Source organism: Topomyia yanbarensis, chromosome 3 (genome assembly GCF_030247195.1).
Source record: "Topomyia yanbarensis strain Yona2022 chromosome 3, ASM3024719v1, whole genome shotgun sequence".
In the NCBI taxonomy this organism is placed as follows: Eukaryota; Metazoa; Arthropoda; class Insecta; order Diptera; family Culicidae; genus Topomyia; species Topomyia yanbarensis.
Window position 1 is genome coordinate 75,071,342 of NC_080672.1, and position 22,818 is coordinate 75,094,159.

The following is a 22,818-nucleotide window of genomic DNA, read 5'->3' on the forward strand; positions in this document are numbered from 1 at the left end:
TAATTGTGATCTGCAGTCTTGCCCCTACCATAGCAGCTCACAAGTTATTGAGTAAACAACGTTGTTAGCTGTCATCGCGTAAATGCAACCTTTACGATTTTCAACATCGTATCCCCTTCAAACTCTGAATAGCTTGATCAAAATTACACCCGCAACAGCAGCGATCACCTAACGGGCATCAACAAACACGCCAGCCACACCTCGTTCAGCGGCTAGATAAATTTAAACCCATATGCAAAACTCAATGATTTAATCACTCAACGACACCCACCTGTTTGGATTTCCGCTCACGTTCCGCCATCGCCGCCGCCGCCGCTGTTGGTGCTTCCGCCTTGGTCTGACCAGCGGACGGGGCCCCGTCCCGTCGATTCCCGTTGCTGCTTAGTTTCGTCAGCTTCTGGATGGTCGATTGTTTACTAACATTGCCGCTGTAGCTAACGGCACCGTTGCCGCCAGCCTTCGGTCGCTGCTGCACGGGTGTACCAGTTGCAGCATCGCCTTTTTTGGTGGTTGCGCTCGCCGATTGGCCGTTCGGCTTTTCCGGTGACGGACTACCGTTGCCGTGCATCATGCGGTTCAGGCGGCCAAATAGGCCAAATGATTCACGTTTAGGTTTTGGCGTTGCTTGCGGTTCGCTTCCGCGCATACCAAGGCCGGAAAGGTTAATCTTGATGTTCTTCAGCGGAGAATGGCTACGGGGACGGATTTTACGCGGTTCGCTTAGTTTTTTTGGTTGTGGACTAGCTGCATTGGTGTTGGAGGTTTTGGAGCGAAGCCGATTGAGGTTCATGTTCTCGACACGTTCGCGCAGTGAAACACGTCCACCGATCGCAAAGTTTGGTTTTTCCGGCTTCTCTTTGGGTTGGACATTTTGGTCTGTTTCGGTAACGGGAATGCTGGCCGGAGGCTTACCATTTTGGGTGACTGTCGGAAGGGCCTTCTTGGGTTTGCAGTCGGGAGTGTTCAAATCAATATTGCGAAACCAGGTTTTGGTACGTTCCTTCCGAGGGCTTGGTGATCGATCTCGAAGCTGAACCTGGGACTGATCCACTGCTACGAGGTTTTCGTTTATGAATGGTAAACTGAGTGGTCCGTCAACTTCTTCATTTGTTTCTTCCTCGTATCGCAGTGGGTTGTGGGGACACCGCTCGCTGACTAGCGGCGAGGGAACGTAGAACGTAGGTTTTGTGGGAGTTGCCAGCCCGGGCATTTGAAATACCTCCTGAACCGAAAGAGCTCGCCGCTTTCGCAGACCTGCATGTATCCTGTTAAATTTGCTTCGGAGCAGCTGCTGAACCTCGTTCATGGACGTTTTCTGACCGGGAAGTCGCATCGACGCGGACTTGAAGTTTTTCAGACTAGGCAGTTTGATCTCTTTGGCTACCTTGATTCCACTTTCACTTTCACTAGCACCGAGAGAATTTTTCTTCTTAACACTAGACACTTCATCGTAGTATTGAAGTTTTTCGTGGCGGAAAAGGCGAGCGGCAGCCATCTGTGCCGGATCAGCCATATTTTCGTACTTCTGCACGTTGTATTCCCAGTCGATGCTGTGCGCACTACGGCGATGATTCGGTGTAGCTCGGATTCTATGAGCGTATGTTTGATGAGCACCAAGACGCCATAATTTCACATCACGCTCGTGAATTTGCCAATATTCCTCGGAAGCGTAAACTGGGAACTGAATTGGACCGATCGTAGAGGAAGACGTAGATGTTGAACTTGAACTTGAATGTCGCAGCTCCCAGTTCGGGTCTGGCAGTTGTCCGTAGAGTGGTTGATCTGCTAACAATTGTTCGTGAGCGCCACCGTTTTGGCGGTGATGGTGGTGATGATGATGATGATGCCGATGCTCGCCGTGATTGTGATGATGGTGCTGGTGGTGAGCCTGTTGCACCTGGTGAACCTGTACCGGCACCGGACCGGACGCGATAATCTGATAATGGCCCGGATGTTCGGCCAGTATATAATTGGTGTCCGAATCGAGTGACGCTGGGCCGGAGACTGTCTTGAACGAAGCACATCGTCGACGAAGTTTGTTCCACTTTTGCGAGATGCCTGTTACATCTGTAAATAGATGAAAAGAAAGAGAATTATTATTATTGAAATTAATTGAAATCATTGCTCCAAAGCGAACGCAAGCGATCAAAGAGAGTAAAGCCAAGAAGGGAAGGGCAAGAGTGAATGACTGACTTCATTTGTTTTAGGTCTTGATCGTGAGAGCACTCGGCGGAGTTGTAGGTACTAACCTACCGACTAAGCGAGAAACGACGTGGGTTCCGCCGTGGTACGGTGTTCGAGTGTAAGGATTTAGGTTATGATCCAAGATGATGAACTGAGTAGCATTTAGCAAAGCAATTCCCCAGAAGGGAACACCGAACATCACCATGGCGTCGGTTTTGATTCGCCGAAGCTGTGCATCTTGATATGAGTAGCATTCGGTCGTTATAAAGATCTCATGCACATATTAGTCCCTGGATAGAGATAAATATACAATATTCATACAATGACATACCGGCGGCATTGGTAAATGTAATTTGATGCACTTCATTAGACAAACATGACAAATTGATGATTGTTGGAGGGTGCTTGGGCAGTGGTTAATACTTTAATACTATAAAGAGCATTGTCTCAGTTTGGTACGAGTTTTGTCACCGTTTTGAAATGAATGTCAATTCAAGAGAGAAATGCAATTTGTTATAAATGCATTTTTTTATAATTAAAGTAGTGATATTTGTCGTCATATCTTATAGTTACAATATCACTGATTCTTGTAAGAAGAAAATGTGATTCTTGTAATAAGAAAAGTGTCATCAAGATGAGAGGTGGAACAGGGTGTTTCCTCGGGTTGAAAGTTTTGGAGGGCGCTCGTATTTTGAATTTTGAATAAGAATTCTGACAAATGTTATGTTTTAAAATAATTCTTGAAAATGCACTTAGAATTTCAATATATTGACATGTACTTTACCCAAACATTTGCACAGCTCTTGTAGGACTGGGATATTTTTTGGAAAGATTTATGAACAGGCTTATACTAGTAGTCAACATAGATAGCATGAGAATTGAAATAAATTGGTTTCATTTACACGTTTCTATAGTTGTTCGGCGATTAGGTATCGCGACTCAAAATCTTTCATGATTGTTTTGTATGAATCGAATGTACGATATGAGTAATTTGAAATAAAAATGCGAAAATGCGAGACACTTTCGGGACATCTGGACATGCGGGACAAGTTCGATCAATCCAGGACTGTCCCGCCTGATCCGGGTGTCTACTCACTTTGATTTAAGGGATTCTTTCGCACATTTTTCTCTGAGCAATGTGAGATGAGGCGAGTTCTGCAAACGAGACGGGAAATGTCACCCACTTAAACACTGCTTAAGACAAATTGCAGCGGTCCGTGATTCTGTATGTGATATTCAGTGTACGGTTCAGATACTCTGATAGAATATATTCGTAAATCGCTAGGAATTAGTTTCGCACAGAAAATTTTCATAAAATATACGAATTTTTCGTACATATAATGAATTGTTCGTAGTTCTATTGAAACACTTTTATTTTTTATTACGAGTTTTTCGTGAAAACCACGACACGACTTTCGTTGGCTTATTACGAAATGGCTTCATTAGGCAAACGAATTGTTCGCTGGTATATACGAAAGTCTTTATAATATTTACGAGCACCATTCGTCAAACCGTCAACGTCAAAGGAGCTTCAATAGAGGTAGAATATGGAGTCATTGTCGCTATACGTCAGATAATTGTTGATCATCACGACGGTCTCGGTCTGACTATTTAGTAGCCGTATCCGTGTCCGCCGGATTCAGGAAGATTTCCTGAACCTCTTTCGCTTCCATTTGATCCAGAATCCGGAGCAGTACGGATTCAGTTGAGCCATCGCGAACTGCTCACCGGTTTTGTATAAATAAGTTTGAGTTTTTCTGGGCTGGAGCAATGTCAAAATAATATGCTATTAAATACGAAAAATTCTCTTAGATGAACGAAATGAATTCGTGCGACCAACGAGATTGTTCGTAATATACACAAACATTTATTAAAATAAACAAAACATTTCGTTTCATTCACGAAAAATAATGTCGTTTTCAACGACGACATTCGTGCAATGTACACTAAATAAGTAAAATTTACGAAAACTTTCGCTCATCAAGCGGCCATTTCTACATACCACAATAAAATCGATTTTGCCGGATCTATTTCTTTAATTAAAAAAAAAATTGGTGTTGTCAAACATCGATCCCAAAAGATCGAATGAAAAAATAAGACAATAATAAATACGAAATATATATACATGTTTATTAAAATAAACGAAACATTTCGCTTCATTCACGAAAAATAATGTTGTTATCAACGATAACATTCGTGCACTGTACACTAAAAAGTTAAATTTACGAAAACTTTCGTTCATCAAGCGACCATTTCTTCACACCACAATCTTTCTAGTCCTCAACAATGATGAGCAGGTTGAAATAGAATCGAATTTGCTAGATCGATCCCTTTAATTAAAAAAAAATCGGTGCTGTCAAACATCGATCCTAAAAGATCGAATGCGACCAACGAAATTGATATACATAAACGTTTATTAAAATAAACGAAAGATTTCGTTTCATTCACGAGAAATAATGTCGTTATCAACGATTATATTCGTGCAATGTAAACTAAGTAAGTAAAATTTACGAAAACTTTCGTTCATCAACCGGCCATTTCTTCTTACCACGATAAAATCGATTTGGCCACACCACTTTCTTTAAATTAAAAAAATCGATGTTATCAAACATCGATCCCAAAAGATCGACTGAAAACAACAATAGACTAGTAAATACGAAAACATTTCTAAGATAAACGAAACAAATTCGTGCGAGCAACAAAATCGTTCATCATATATATAAACATTTAAGAAAATAAACGAATCATTTCGTTTCATTCACGAAAAACAATGTCTTTAACAATCCTGCAATGTACACTAAATATGTAAAATTTACGAAAACATTTGTTCATCATGCGGCCATTACTTCACACCACAATCTTTCTAGTCCCCAATAGAGGTGAGCAGGTTGAAATAAAATCGATTTTGCCAGATCGATCCTTTTAGTTAGTTAAAAAAATCGCCGTTGTTAAACATCGATCTTAACTTATGGATTGAAAAATTAATATGCTAATGAATACGAAAACTTTCCTAAGATGAACGAAATAAATTCGTGTGAGCAATAAAATCGTACGTAATATACATAAACGTTTATTAAAATAAACCAAACATTTCGTTTCATTCACGAAAAATAATGTCATTATCAACGATAACATTCGTGCAGTATGCATTAAATGTGTAAAATTTATGAAAGCTTTCGTTCAGCAATTCTTGTTCATGAAATGAACGAAACCTACTATTTACAATGCACGAAAATACTTCGTTGCAGAAAACGACGAATGAATTCGTGCATTGCATGCTCGATTTCGTTATATTTACGAATTTATATTATCAGTGTATGTGCGGGCGCAGGGACTTTACGATCGCGTGTATCATCGCGAAGGGCTTTGGCGTTTGTACGTTAAATTGTTATAAATTTTGCATATTCGCGTGTGTTCTTGGATGATCACGTGCGGACAGCGAACCTGATACTTAATTTTCGATGTACGGTTCAGACGCTAGAATTAGAGTGAGTTCTTACATATCACTATCGTTGGCGATCACCACGGAACGTGTTGTCTAGTAGATATGAGTCATTTTTTTAGTCCAACTGAATGCATGGAGATTTCCGGCCGTACCCAATTCATGATCGTGCGATCACGGGCGTTTGTAGGATCACTCTTGAGACCGCGTTTGTACATTTATAGGTTCTAAAACGATCACTTAGTCCCCGGGGTGTTATACTGTTTGTAAGATCGCGGGCGTCTTGCTAGCAACAAGACAGGCATGACTACCCCACGTGAAATGCCTGGTGCTTGCATTCTTGCAAATAAGGCTATTGATGCGTGTCGCATATCGGTGCTCACAACTCGTGATATCTGTGCAATCACAGCTACATTGACTGTCGGTAACATAGACAAAAAGTACATATATACCGGATGACGAATCATCTCCTTCTGATGATCGCAAAAGCGTTGTGTCATATTGTAACAGAAATGGGCTTCCGCTCATTATCGGCAGTGATGCAAATGCGCATCACAACATTTAAGGGCAGCTCAAATATCAATCTGAGAGGCTCTGAACTGATGGAGTATATAAGTAGGAAAACTTGGCGACTCGGTTTGGAAAACTTAGCGACTAAATTTCATAGATTTTATCCAATAATTAGTTAACTAGACGACTTGGATGACGTCGCAGACACAACAAACTCATTCATAGTAGCATCCTACTAAAAAGCTTGTTCACTTCCTACTATTAAATCGACTAGGGGAACCCCTTGGTGGAGGGCAGAGCTTGAAAGAAGGAAGAAGGGTATGAGAAGAGTTTGGAATCGGCGTTAGCGTGATGACTCCACGGCTTTCAGGTCAGCTCGAAATATACCATGCGAGGTATTTATCAAGTGTAGAGTTCTTCTTTTTTCTCTTTTTTCCGTGAACGACCTCTTAGATGTATTACCAATACAGTTGTATCCAAATATTTAAAAAAGAAAAATAATGAACAAAGATTAAATTTTGGAACCAATGGAAACTTTTTTTTGAGAGCTGTTCAACTGGAACTGTAGAGCTAGGCTCTCGGAAGGGCCCCCCGTCAGAATCACATACTACAATTGCAGACGAGACCGGCAATGGAACCTAATAAAACACTGCTTTAGGCCAATTGTAGCGGGCCGTGATTCTGAATTTGATATTCATTGTATGGTTCAGGTATGTGCGGGCGAAGGGACTTCGCAATCGCGTGTATCATCGCGGAGGGCTCGAGCATTTGTACGTTAACGTGTTCGATCGCGTGTGCGTTTGTATGTCTCGTGTGCTAACGTGTATGTAACTTCGCGTGTATAAATTCCCTATTGAAACCGTTTTTAAACCTTTCGCATATTCATGTGTGTTCTAGAATGATCGCGTGCGGACCGTGAATCTGATACTTAATTTTTCGTGTACGGTTCAGATTTTAGAACAAAGTGGGTTCTTCCATATTACAAGAGTTCCCAGTCATGTCGTCATGGAACGTGTTATCTAGTGGACATGAGTTTTATTTTTTTATTGGTATAACTGAATATATGGACCTAAGTTACTAGAATGGAGGATAAAGATTTCCGGATGGTACCGATTCATGATCGCGCGCGTTTGCGGGTTCGCGTTTGCGGGTGCGTAGATGATCGCGAAGAGCTTAAGCCTTCGTATGTTGACGTGTTTGTCGCGTGTGCTAGCGTGTATGTAACTTCGCGTGAATAAATTCGATTTTGTAACCCTGTTCACTTATTCGTGTGTGTGTTCTTGGATGGCCACGCGGACCGATATTTTCGGTGTACGGAATGAGATATTCCATATCACTAGAGTTCCCAGTCATGTCGACATGGAACGTGTTGTCCAGTGGAGCTTTATATATTCCTTGTTTAGACGTGAGTCTTTGTTTTTTTCCTTTCTTAAGGATTTTTTTATGAACGTGTCTACGTGAAAACAGACAGAAGAATGACCGGAACGGTGAGAATGAAGAAACGGTGAAAATTCATCTTTATTGGAAACACGGAGAAAAGATATGTCCTCAAGCAGGAATCGAACCTGCGATCTCCCAGTCTCTAGTTGGGTCTTTTTTAGCTGATTCAATTGAAGGCATGGACCTAGACTTCTGCAATCGAGTATAGAGACCTCTGGACGTGACCGATACATGATCGCGCGAGTACGGGAGACTGTAGGTTTACGCTTGAGACCGCGTTTGAATGTTTTTAAGTGCTGAGACGTTCATATTATCACCGGGATGTTATCATGTCTGCGAGAGCGCAGGTGTAGGTGGCATGGATGATCGCGAAGGGCTCAAGCATTTGTATGTTTGTTTATCGCGTGTATGTAACTTCGGGTGTATAAATTCAATTTTTATGTCGCCATGGAACGTGTAGTTTAGTAGATATGAGCATCATCTTTTTGATTGGTCCACCTGAAGGCATTGGACTTATGCTACTAGGGTCGAGAATAGGGGTTTCCGGACGAAACCGATTCATGATCGTGCGAACACGGGTATTTGGAGGTTCACTCTTGAGACCGCGTTTGTAAATTTGTAAGTGCTAAACCGTTCACTTAGTCACCGGGATGTTATCCTGTTTGCGAGATCGCGAATGTGGTTGTGCTTGGATGATCGCGAAGGACTCGAGTGATTGCATCTTGACTTTTTTTTTTTTGCGTGTGCTAGTGTATATGTAACTTCGCGTGGACACATTATTTTGCTTTCGTTTCTCTTAGTCTCAAATTTGCCGAAAATAACCAAAAAAATCGATACAGTACACATTATTTTTAGAAACGTGTGGCCATTCGCATGTTCGCGTGTTCTTCAACGATCGCGCGTGGACGTCTTATCTAGTTATTATTTCTATTTGTCCAACTAAAAGCATGAGTTTGGGCAGCTAGGATCAAGGGCAGAGACTTCCGGACGTTAACGATTCATGATTGTGCGAGCGGTGGGTTGATGCTTGAGACCGCGTTAGAAAATTTTTAGGTGCAAACATTCACTTAATTACCGGGGTGTTTGAATGTTGGCGAGATCGCGGGCGTTCGCAATTGTGACCAGGTTTGTGTTATCGCGAAGACCACTTTTGTACACTTGGAATGAGAGATTGTGAGTGTATATTAGAGAATAAGCAATTTGTGTTAGTGAGTGTTAACATGGATCTAATTTAAAATATAGCAATAAAAGAAGGGTGCCTCCAGAGAGAATTGGGCCCTAAACCCACATTGTATATTATTTGACCATGGCAGTGGATAATAAAGGTCGCCAAGTTAAGTACTAAAATCGATCACATTGTAGCTTAACTAAAAAGAAAACAATCGTATCCCAAGTTTCTGTGATATCATCACTGTAATACTGCTTTGGTGGAAAAGCCTTCGGACTACATCAAGACATAGTATCATGCCGAGGGAAGTTTTGGAACCAATGGAAACTTGCAGTTTTCTGTACAGTATCAGCCTTAGGGTATGGATTTTATGTTTGTGACGATACCTTTTTCGTTTCGGTAACTCGTCACAGTGCACGAAAAAACTCTCACCCATATCAAACAGTTATTTTTGATGGCCTTGAGAATATGATCATTAAACTTAATAATAAGAGAGATAATCAATATATAAGCAGCAATATTCGTATATTCGTTAAATGAATAATAAAATGCATCATTCTTTCGTTCATGAGTTGTTCTTTAAGGTTATATATTTTCTTCATTGGATAATGACACTATGCATGCATGTGAAATTAAATATAAGTTAACCCTTTTATTCCCAACTTGTTTCTAGCGTTCATAGGGTTCAAGAAACACGAAAAACTCGTTTTGATAAATGCTTCTTTTGCAGTGCTGGGAGCTGCTCAATACCTATATGCCAGGAAAAGATAGTCGAAGACGGTTCAAATTGATACGCTTAAGAATTTTTCAATTATAATGAGAAATAACGAATATATATCAAAATTTTATTTATCAACGCTAACTGAAAATATCTTTGGTGGCACTGCTCCAGAATTCTATCAGACTAATGGCAATAACTTCAGGTCTAGGGACAATAATTATAACTTTTAGCGCTTTAATAAAAGGTCCTAGTTACTAGTGTTACTTGTTTTTGTGAGTAAATTCTGTTTAAATTTAAAGTTATAGCTGATTAGAAACGTTATTGTTAATAAACAACATTGGCATGAAAGGGTTAATGTGCGTTATTTATACCCTAATGCAAATAAGACTGATTTTAAACAAGAGATGTCATTGATGAAAATATCTTTGGTGGCACTGCTCCAGAATTCTATCAGACTAATGGCAATAACTTCAGGTCTAGGGACAATAATTATAACTTTTAGCGCTTTAATAAAAGGTCCTAGTTACTAGTGTTACTTGTTTTTGTGAGTAAATTCTGTTTAAATTTAAAGTTATAGCTGATTAGAAACGTTATTGTTAATAAACAACATTGGCATGAAAGGGTTAATGTGCGTTATTTATACCCTAATGCAAATAAGACTGATTTTAAACAAGAGTGCCTATTTTAGACTTGTGCAATTTTTCGGTTGTTGGCCGAGAAATTCGTCATTTCGTAAATTTCGTTTTGTTGAATTGTATCATGCTTGCAATTACGTCAACGATAAAATTCATACTTTGTTGATGTGGATTGTGATGCCTTTCTCGTGTATGAATTTTACTATTATCATATATCCAGCCTCAGCCATCAATGACATCTTTCAGAAGAACATTCTCTTTGAAGATTGATTCGTCGAGGTTGAAAGCTTTGCTAGAACTGTGTTAGCTTCTGAAGTTTTGATATTTTATCAAATGTAACTTTAAATATAAGCCATTTCTAAAACAACACGACATCTTGAACCAATTATCGACATCTCATAACATAGTTAGGGTATGAAAACAGAAAACAAATAATGTTACAGTAATACATATGTAATAATAAATGGAACAAATAGCTCCTGGGGCAGTCACGTGCCACAATAATGCATCTACAATTCGCACAAAAACTTTCAATTGTACCTTTTTGCTACCGGGCTCTGCGCATTCGTGCAGGTCAGCACTTTACCCGTAGTAGCAGGCTCATTCCAGCAACAACGATGATGGCGATGATCGACCGAGTGTTTAATTTCCGTTCATTTTACGCTGACGACGCGATGGGTCGGTTGATGCGTTTTTTCCCCTCTCGCTCTCTCTGCCCTAACTAAGTAAATTATATCCAGCTCGCACAGCGGTAAGGCGCTCATTACCGCAAGTTTATTACTGGGTCAGTTGCGACATCATCGCCAGGCGTTTACCCAGAGACCCAGTTCCCGATCGCTATGCGGTAAGGTTCGTTACCCGACAATCGGCGAGATGAACGCATCAGGTTGAATCTTCGGTAAAAGTATTTTTCTATTTCCGGACTGATTTTAGTAGATCACAAAGATGAACGCCCCCCGGCAGGATTCCCACGGTCGGAGCAGTTGGGGTCTCGGGCGTTAAACGTCTTTGTTTCAGTAACACAGCGGTTGTTAGTTTCATTGCCATTGCCACCTAATTGAGCTGGGCTCTTTGATAGGAAACTGGTTGAATCAAAGTGACGCCTAATTGAAATTCTATTGCTTTATCGTCTAACAAAAGACAGCTTTTTCAGATTAATAACAGAACTAGCGCTTTGGGTTTTTGGAACAATCGTTAATGTGTTGCATTGATACAATGGAAATGTTTTTTCGTAATATGAACTCATTCCTGATTAATTAGAAATGCATCATAAGAATGCTGATAAGACTAATTTCACCATAAGATCAAAATTGATTATAACAAATAATGGACGAATAAGTAGAATGGATTACCATAGATCCCTCTGCACTAGATCAGGGGAGCCCACCTCATTCGACGGCTGCTCTGTTACATATAGTGAATCATCTCAAATGTAAATACATTTCTGGAATGATGACTTCAGTTGCCTCTTCGCCTAGAACCCACCACTACCTCTAAACTACGTCTAAATTTTGAAACACATGCTAAAGCGATCCTAGCCTTGGCTATTTTCACTAACATAAAGAAGAAGAAATTTTAACGGGCGTAGGCGACGAACCTGCGTAGAAGCGAACAAATTTACGATATCGGAAGATTGACTAATACTTTCAATTGCGTAATAAAAGAGGAAACTATCTATAAATATAAGTGATGATGTTCTACAGTAACACACAGGCGGACAAAACAAACTGCCATAGTATATAGTCAGGTGATTAGAAATACTGCTGCTGCTAGACTGCTTTAGATTAGACTGCTGCTCGTTGAACTTCACTATCATTCGTGCAAAGCGTTGCGGTTTTCAATCATCCCGCAGCTATTCGCTTACGTATGCAAATTGACGCTTTATGCAAACTTGATCGATAGTAAATTGTCTACGCAAGTGATATTTATTTACCCATTGTAATGCGAACGTTAAAGTTGCAGCGATCTCGCTTTATAAGTGCATTGGCATTGGGAATCGCACATCGATGCTATGGGCAAGGCAGTAAGCATCCAGCAGTCAACCAACGCAACCAGCTGAGGCAGCATGCGTCCAATTTGATCGGGTTATTGATGTGGGAACTGATAGAGGGCGGCCTGAGTTGCATATCTGTAGACGTGGTTTCGAATGAGGCATATTTGCTCGAAATTTCGAGAAAATAAACTAAAATAAAATTTCGAGAAAATAAATTTGAACATTATTAAACTTCACTCGGTTGCTTATAGCTTAGAATTTAGTGATCCAATCCATCAATGATTTGACTTTTAAATTAAGCCCTTTTTGAAACTATACCTGTAGTGCATAGACAATACGACTCCGAGGATTGCTATTGATGCGATTAGCGTGCGCATGTTCATGTTAATTAAATAACACAGTCTGACATAGAATAATTAAAATCAATTAAACAATGAGGGGATCGATGACTAATTCAATCCACTACAATTGATGCTATGCTATTAATGGATAGGACAGAGTGTTTTACATTTCTTATAACAAAGTGAAAAAAGCCCTGGTCTGGCGGTTCAGATGTAAAGCGCTGGTCTCATTAGCTACTGTTTTTGAGCTTCAATTCGGAAGAATACTCTATTATGGGTGATTTTAATGACATTTTTATAAAAAGTGTGACATTGTACACTGATGCTTGGTCTACCTAAGTTCCCGTATCTATTCTAAGTTTCTGTGACGTAGTTCTGGCATGTTAGATGAACTCGCGTTCTTGGGTACAACATGCACCAAATTAGTCTCATTCCATTCTCGCACGATCTAAGAATAGTGGCGTAAAGCAAAATTTGACCAAAATAGTAATTAGTCATCGTACTGCTCCAAAAATGTCAAACGGAAACAATGTATTTGGAGTCATTTTATTTTGGAATACCTGATTGATGTGACAAAAATTGCCAATTCATGAAAAATAGAAGTTTGATGAAAATAATCAGATATACGTCGATTGCTACCATTCTAAGGAAACCAAAAATTGAATTTTTGACTTCCAGTCGTAGATCTTTTCAAAAGTTTAATACCATCTAAAAGTGGTAAATTCAGAACGCTCATTCTCGAAATTCTTACTTTCTGCATATCTACTCACCTTAGCACAATTGTTGAAATGGCCAATGCAGTCCATTGGGTGAACAGTTTAGACCATAATTTTGTCACTACACTAAACACGACACTAAAAATCCGTTCATAAATTCATGAACAAAGATCATGATTTCGTGAACTGAACGATTTACGAAAACCGTGAACAAGTTCCTGAAATTATGAATAATAAATCTCGTATTGATGAAACTATTTGTGTTTTTAAAAAACTAGTTCGTCCGCGTTACATTAGAATGTTTGGTTGCGTTACTGTTGTTGTTTTTGTTATGTTTCATGTTTATAAATTGGGATTACATCGCCGGCAGTCAAACAATGTTCATGATTACCGTGCTATTTTATTGATGATATTCACATCGGATCATATCAGACTAGCGGGATTTGTGTTCATGATTTCAGAATCTTAGTCCCAAGTTTCATAATTTCTATTCACGTTATTGTGATATTTTAGTCATGAGTAGAGTGATTCACGATTTTTGATATTTTAATCACACGTGAAGTGATTTATGTTCATGATTTCAGAGACTTTGTCATAATTCTCATAATTTCTATTCACGTTATCCTGATATTTTAGTCGCGAGTAGAGATTTATTTTCATAATTTCTGGTTCTTAGCCACGATTTTTGATGTTTTCGTCACAAGTTGTGTGATGTACGTTCATTATTTCAGGATCTTAGTCACAATTTTTGCAATTTCTGTTAAAATTATCGTGATATTTTATTCTAGAGCTTACTTTCGAATTTAACACGCGGAGTAATGTGACTCATGTTCATGATGTCAGTAGCTCAAAATCAAATAACCGATAGGGACGAATCCCGGTTGCTATTTGCTTCTTCGTGAAAAGAGCCATTAAAGTTTTGTTTCGGTTAACTGATAATTTAACTTGTCGACACCACTGTTCGACATCTCTTAATGTTTGTTGCATTAAGTCAAAGATTGTTCCAATGCAAAGTCCAGTAATTATTATTTGGTAATTGTCAGCAAACTCATGGGTTGGAAATCCAAGCTAATTGAGTTTCTTCAACAAGCCATTGGCAACCGTGATCCATAACAAAGGTGACAGAACGCCACCCTGAGGGCAACCGCAAATACTCAACTTTCGTATCTCAGCCTATCGCAGTGACGAGCAAAGAATACGGTTACTAAGCATTGCGTTTATCCAACCCGAGATACATGCAGATATCCCATGACCGCGCGTCGCTTGCAGAATAGATTGGAAGGACACATTATCAAAAGCACCCTCAATATCTAGGAATACACTCAAACTAGATTCCTTGAGCGAGAAAGCCTTCTCAATATTGTAAACAACATCGTGAAGCAGAGTGATCGTGGATTTCCCACACTGATATGCATGTTGCATATTGTGCAGTGAATATTCAACTAAACAAACGTTCCTCATGTGATGATCGATTATCCGTTCCAAAGCTTTTAGAAGAAAAAAACTCGGTTTCTTCATAGCTTGAGCGCTCCCCCACCCCTTTGGGAATAAATCTAATAGTTATTTCTCGCCATGCATTTGAGATAGATCCCGGTAGCAAGACTGGGAAGCTTAACCTTTTTCAAGAATATCAAACCCCTTTTGCGGCAGCACGGGAAAAATTCCATCTATTCTATTCGGATCGATACAACCAGGTAAGTGTGCGTCGACGAGATAATTAAGAACGTCTTTTTCGTTCGTCACATAAACACCATCGCTGGTTTTTAAGGAGTACATCTGAAAATCTTTCGAGTTTTTGTTTTAACCTGCTAGCCTCGTTCAGAATAGAGACATTAGTGCATAGGTTTTACCAGCCAGCTCGCTCTGCAAATCTAAGACATTCTTTATATGCATTACGAGCTGACCTGAAATCCCTGGAGTCCTCACACTGACGCCGGTTCCAAGCTCTTTTTATATGCTTCTTCATTCTTTCAAGCTCAGCTCTCCACCAAGGGGTTCTCTTAGTCGATTTGATAGTGCAAAGTGGACAAGTTTCTTCGTAGGATGCTACTATGAATGAGTTTATCGTATCCACGACGTCATCCAAGTCGGCTAGTTCACTAATTGCTGGATAATATCCATGAAATGTAGTCGCGAAGTTTTCCAAAAAGAGGTCCCAGTTTTTAGATTTAGGATTACGATGTGTTACCACATTGAGGATGACATCAAGATGATCGAAAAATATATATTTATGATCGGCCAGAGACGGTTCAGTTTCATTTGGAACCTGCTAATTTCCCAGTTCATCTGAAAGTGTTATGTCTAACACCTCCTCTCTCCCGGACCTCGCAAAAGTTGGTCGGTTTCCCACATTCAGAATATGGAGATTTGTATACTTATGTACTCCATCGGTTCAGAGCCTCTCAGATTGATGTCTGACCTGCCCTAAATGATGTAATGAGCATTTGCATCACTGTCCATATTGGCGAAAGCTTATTTCTGCTACAATATGATAAAACGCTTTTGAAATCATCAGAAGGAGATGACTCGTTATGCGGTAGATATGCTGAACAATATATATATACTTTTTGTCTATGTTATCGACAGTCAGTGTAACTGTGATTGGACAGATATAGCGAGTTGTGAGCTCAGATATGAGATACGCGTCAATAGTCTTATTTGCAAGCATGCATGCACGAGGCATTTCACGTGGGTTAGTTACGCATGTCTTGTTGTAAGCAATGAACGCAGTGTTAAGTAACTTCTCAATGTAGAAGTTTCCTTAATGGAAGTATGGTTCTTGAGCCAATGCTATGGAAGCTTTACCTTCCTACATAAGTCGAGATAGATTCTTAGTTGCTGTACGTTTATGCTGAATATTGATTGGTGCTATTCTAACCAGTGTTGATTACAAAACTGTACATTTCATTTCAAAGATATATTGCACAATAACTAGAGAATACCAAACAAGTTGGGATAGTAACGCATGTAGCAAACCATATCAGGTTTAAATGGGACACGAACATTCGATTCCCACGATTTGTGAAGAAAATAATGGTCCACTGTGAAAGAGATTCGCATAACACAGTAAGGGACGATCCATAAATGACGTAGCATTTTTTGAGTGATTTTAACACCCCCCTCCCCCATCGTAGCATTTCGTCACAAACCTCTAAATACCCCCTTGGTAAATACGTAGCTTGACGGTAATTCTACCCCCCCACCCCTTCCCCCTTGCCCCCTAAAATTTCAAAAAATAAAAAACGATGTTAGTTATTCCCCTTTAAAAAAAGCTACGTAGCATGACATGACCCCCTACCCCCCTGTCGTCACACATCATCACAAAATGCAAAACTCCCCCCTCCCCCATATAATGCTACGTCATTTATGGATGATCCCTAAGCGCAAAACTCAAAACGATACGGGCATATTTCAGATCCTCCAGCCATCCTCGGCACGGAACTATACCTTGACTTAGGGACTCCTACTTTCAGTCACCTTCTACGACATGGGAGCAGGAATCCAGACGCTAAATTCTTGGCCGGATGCCACACGGCTTCCGGGCAGCTTCGTCTGTACATATCGACATTTGACAATCGAAACTCCAGCCAACAAGTATCCGACAAAATAGTGCCGATCATCGTCGAAAAATTTTCGGTGCGTAGATATTGATTGAAGAATAATAGAGATATATGTACGAGAAAATTATTAAATTTAATATAAATAACAGAACGCCTTAGAACCCCAACTTCTTGTATTCTGACAAAGATCGCAAAAGTCGCACTCGATTTCTGAGATTTTTTCTCATAAGAAAATCTACAAAAATGCATGATTTGCAGCATAGAGTAGAATAGTTATTAAAATTAAAACATTGTTTGGACAAAATTCCCCAAAACTCCAGCTTCCTCTATTTTTGTAAAACGAAGATATTTTCGTTACAATGCTAAGAAGTTTTTTAAATGGCATAAATTATAGTTTTCCGAATGCTACTTCCAAAGTTATAGTATTTCGTATATTTTTCCTAGTATTTTCCCATAGTGCCAATGTGAAAAACTTCAAGCGAAGTGGGTGGGGTCTAAAATTGTTCACATGATGTGAAATTTGGCATCTGAGTTTACTTGGACATTTGTCACAATATAAAGGTGGAAGGAAGGGGGGGGACTTTGAGATTTAAAAAAAAAAACTTGCTACGCCTCACTTGGCATTAAGTTAGTGTCGAATTCTAATGACAGGAACTCGAATTGCATCATAATAACTAATATTGAAAGCAAGAAGATGTATCACTAATTTCGTTTATTATTGCAATCTGAGATCTGAGATACTTCAATGAAATCAATTTCATAAAGCGCTCAAATTTCTCTAAAAAAAATTGATTAAAATGGCATATTTATACACTACCAGTCAAAAGTTTAGGTTCATTTGTTTTTTTTTAATTTTACATAAGTGCGTTTGCATATATCATGTTGCTACACGCTGCTGGTCAGAGTGTAGGAGGGGGTTTGATGCCTTTGGATGAAGCGTAGATCACAAACAAACTTGTTATGACAGGTTGTATTCTTTCGATGCGTCGAGTGCATAATACGTGTAACGTCTGCGAGAGCTCACTAAAAAAATTATATTCCAAATTGTTTTATTATATTTTTCTTTATTAAAAGGTAAATAGAAAGAACTTTATATTGAAAATCGTAACTGTCAAAAAAATATCTTTTCAAATTGACCTAATTCGAAGATTATCATCTTATTATTGAAAAGTGAAAAAAACTATATATTTTATGTATTAATCGTAGAGAAAAGGGTCGAAAAATAATTATGAATACATATAATTAATAACAATAAATGAAGAAAACCACAGCTTTTTGAATATTACATTAACATAGCAGGGTGAACTTAAACTTTTGACTGGTAGTGTACATAATATTTTTTTAATAGTTATCTGCATGTTGGACACTCTTTCATGTGATGGGGATATTCAAACATTGTGTCCATCCTAAAGATGTTATTATTTTCCGTAACTCCCGCAGAGTTACCATTCAAAGGCTGAGTCGTGAGGTTTCTTGGCGATATACAAAATGCCCTTATATACAGTAAATAAGTGAATTGTTCTACATATTTGTCGTATAAAGGAATCGATCCCATTCTACCTTTTACTTTTAGTTAGAGCAACAAGCGAGCAATGTGAACTACAACTAGCAAACTCTCAATCTAGTGTGCTGTACGGCCGAGTCTGCGTGAGGTGAATTCTCGCCTATATTCAGTTTTACCACCTGTGCCATTTAGCTACAATGTGATTTAACATCTTAGTCCCAAACAGAAAGTGTCGATTTGTAGACACCCTAAAATACGTTGTTGAAAGTGATAGCAATAAGAAAAACATTTATTGAATACGATAAAATAGAGACGCATTAACACGGTCTGGCACAGCCTACTTGCCACAAGCTTTTTAACCCTTTCGTGCCCAATTTTTTTTCTATGGCATATAGGATTCCTAGGGACGGGCATAGCGTAGTTGGTAAATCGATTGCCTTGTACGCAGTTCACCTGGGCTCGAATCCAAACCCCGCACATAGGGTTAGAGATTTTTCTTAAGAGAGGCTAATGACCTTACGGTTAAAACCTCTGTAACCGAAATATATATATATATATATATATATATATATATATATATATATATATATATATATATATATATATATATATATATATATATATATATATATATATATATATATATATATATATATATATATATATATATATATATATATATATATATATATATATATATATATATATATATATATATATATATATATATATATATATATATATATATATATATATATATATATATATATATATATATATATATATATATATATATAGGATTCCACAGCTATTTTTTCTTAAAACTGTTAGGATACAGAAACACGAAAAAGCTTTTTTGATCAAGATAGGTGCTTCTCTAGCAGTGCTAGAAGTTGCTCGAATTTTACCTTCTGATGCTCAAAACGCATATCCTGCAAAATTTACAGTAGTTCAATTGAGGATTAAAGCTACCGTCCCGGGAATTTTTATCCCGAAAACAGATATTAAAACGTTTTTTCAAGACTTTTGTTTATCAGCATACAGGGAAGATATCTCGATAAATAAATATAATTTATTATGAGTTAGATGAATTATTGAAAATTCAGAAACATAAGTAATCTAACGAATGCCATTCCAGTCTACACACAAGGAGCGTCAATATAGAACTGTTTTAAAATCTCTATAGATTATTTTCTTATATACTATGTAAACGAAGTCAAAGAATTTTAACTTTTAAAGTGGGATAAATGTTTGTTTTTTTAATAGTCAAGATCGCATAATTTCGGAATCATCAACTTTGAAGGTTTAACAACTTCGAAGAAGTTTTCCAACATAAAACAACGCATCTTTTGATATAGAAACTTTAGTGATTAATTATCCAAGAAATGGATAATTATGGAGAATTAACTCTTCAAAAATAATAATAGATAATAGCCTTCAGTAAAGTTGTTGATAATGCCATTTTAAATAATTTTGTTATTTCATATAATATCAGAATAGCTTGTTTTAAAGGTTTTCTCTTACATATAGTCTAATATATTTCGATACTCTGAATATATAGAGTTTTCATGTCTTCAACAAAGTTGAAACTTTGCTGAAGACATTGAGCCTTGAACTAAATTTGCTTGAAGAGTAAATTCTCTATAATTACTTCTAGGAACATTCACCGCCAAAATTATTTTAGCAGAAGATGTGCTGTTTTACGTTGTAAAATTCTCCAATGATACTTAACATCGAAATTTGACAGTTTCGAATGAACGTGATCGTGACCGTAAAAAGTCATCGAGCATTTATTAGACTTTTCTCCACTATTCAAGCTCACAACTTGACAACGAGTCCTTGTACCTAGTACACGAATTTTTTATTATGCCATTCAATTCAGCACTCAAATATACACCATTAATAGCCACTAAATTGAAATATATTGACATTTTTATTATTTCTAATCCAGATTAGAGGCTATTCATCTCACAACAAAAATCGAATTCTCAAAAATCCAATTATAACATGCTGGAAACAAACAGAAAACTTCATTTTTCATCATTATCCATCTACTTTCCCAATGTTATTCTCGTTATTAATCTTATTGAGTTTTGGTCTTAACACTACGCATTCTCAATAAAATACATTTTCAGCTATTTTTGGCTACTTGAAACAATAGGTTCTCAATGTAGTGATCAGACAATATTCTTCGAAAAATATTTTGTACAATATTTAATTGAATTAGTCAGCATCAATTAATTTTGGTTTGGGGAGGGGAGTCCCTAATGTTTCCTCGTCGTGAAAAAAGGTCTTCACGCGCAATACCAAGTTGCGTGCACAAGATCTGTTGTAATCTCAAAAATATATATTTTTTGTGTGTATTTTCATTTGTACATATTGTAAATATATAATAACACGCACGGCTCTATTAAGCTACCGTAATGAAACAATCAAACATACCGAACAATTAAGAAACTCTTAATGGAGGAGGGCGGTTTTTTGAAAGGAAGGGCAAGACCCAGCTTTGTGAAAATTTTAAAAGCTCAACTATTTTATTTTCTTTTAAAAATGTCATAAATTGGCGGACGTATTGGCCATTCACTGAACTCACTCGGCACTGTAGTACCTAATTGGAGTGGAAAGTGCAGCCCGTAAGTCTCCTTCAAAACAATGAAACCAAGATTTCCAATTTGCATTAGTATGTTTCCTGAATAAAACTTAAGAAATTTGTGAAACTTTTATTCAAGGCTTTGTGGTAAATGTGTATTTTAATGTTAAATTTTGAATATAAGGTGCTATAAAAAGTATTAAAAATCGTTGTCTAACTGTGATTTTGGGTTGCGGTAGAATATTTTTTTTCTGTCGGGTACATATTCCACTGCGACCAGTGCTTTGATCTATTGTGGCTCCTGCAGAATATAGTTCTATTGTAAAGAGAACGAACATTGATTTGTTATAAACGACCAATGGCAAATGTAGAGAACGCGCAAAAAAATCGAGTGGGCGAGTAAGTGGCATTCCCAACGATTACGGTAGTCCGTGCGTTCCCATACCTGTTCGGTGTTCCTATACGCTCCACCTTATATCTTCGAAAATACTTTGGTTTGTATTGTAAGATTGTTGTTCTATATTACTAGATCTCTTGATGTAAAACAATACAAATACTTTCGATATTGTAAAGCAGGCTACTCCCTTAATTCAATATTCTGCTTGAATCAATATGTTTTATGTTGTATTATATGTTTAAAATGCCTTTATGATATTTAAAATTTTGTCTAGACTAATTTAAATTTAAAAATAGAGACCGCGACCAATTTCTTACCAAGAGATCAAACAGTATCAGTATAAATTAAGCGAAAGTAAACTAGTTAGTGGTGCTAATTTTAACAAGCTAATTTCCATCCGCCTAATAACAACTGATACTGGAACAACATGTTAAACTCGTTGGCGTTACGCACATGTACTGCCCACAAGCATACATACACAACAATTAGTATCGAGGGTTACGTAACCACTTTTTCTGCTAGAAGAATTGAGCAATTATAATATCATTTCACATACTAAATATTATTATTCTGTTGAAAATAAAGGTTTCGATTTAGTCCCATCAGTATATCGCAGCATACTTAAACACCACATAGTCGTTGAATACGAAAAGGAACATAACTTGATGATGTCCCGCAAGCACAGAAGTTTTGATCGCTGATGAGATCATAGCGAAATAAAAACATGTTTCGACTAACAAGCCAATACATTGCACACCTACCATATACTGATGAGACTAAATCGAAAAGTTAATCCTATCTTATTAAATCATCTCTGCACAACATGGTTAGAACCAAAGATCTACTTATGCAGAGATTCAGCGAAGCAATAACTTGTTTCCATCAGAATCCATGAACAAATACTGCAAAGTACAATTCTGCCAAAGACAAGTGTCATTTCGATCCATCAGTTAGAGTTTATATGAAGAAAACAGATTGGAAGCTATTTGTTTTGTAATTATCAGCCGCGCCACATCCGTTGACTTTTGCTTACGTTTGCTGAAAGATTGAAACAAGACACAAGCACTGGCAGTGTCACGTCTTTGAAGCAACTCTCGAGAAGAGGTCCTCCTTTGGCGAATGAGCGCATTGCCACGCGCCTTCTCGTGACCCGACCGGGGACACGAGCGAGCATAATTTCCATATTAATGAACATGTTTGCTGTGTCTTGGCAGGTGATTATTATCGTGTTCTTTTGAGTGTAGCTGCTCTCCATGCGTCCAAGTATGACACCGCCTCACACCGGTGTGACTATGTGGGTGGAAGACGACGGGCTGCATGTATGTTTCGCTACGAAGATCAACCTTCCGACGCCTCCACGGCGACGGATTGGAGGCGTTCGCTGAGCTGTACCGAACACCGGGCTATGGGTAAGAGCAGTCGTATCTTCAGGTGATACATGAGAAAAGCCACATGAAAGGCTCCGTATAAGGCCAATCCGTCATTTCCTATGCCAATAATCGTCGAACGTGATAGTTTACGGCTGGTAATCTATTTGTTTCCATTTTATGTTGGACGTGAAACAGTTTGAAGAAGAATTTTCATAGATGTATGCCTTCAGGGGTTATGATGGTGGTT

At 38.1% G+C, this 22,818-nt stretch overlaps 1 protein-coding gene across 1 annotated transcript in view; it reads right to left on the minus strand.

The window, feature by feature from the left end:
- Positions 1-253: 253 nt before the first annotated feature.
- Positions 254-22,818, minus strand: part of LOC131687006 (histone-lysine N-methyltransferase Suv4-20-like) — a 159,271-nt gene continuing 136,706 nt past the window's right edge. Inside the window, exon 3 of the mRNA XM_058971042.1 lies at positions 254-2,067. Within this exon, the coding sequence (XP_058827025.1) occupies positions 254-2,067 (1,814 nt within the window). The remainder of the gene's footprint in view (positions 2,068-22,818) is intronic.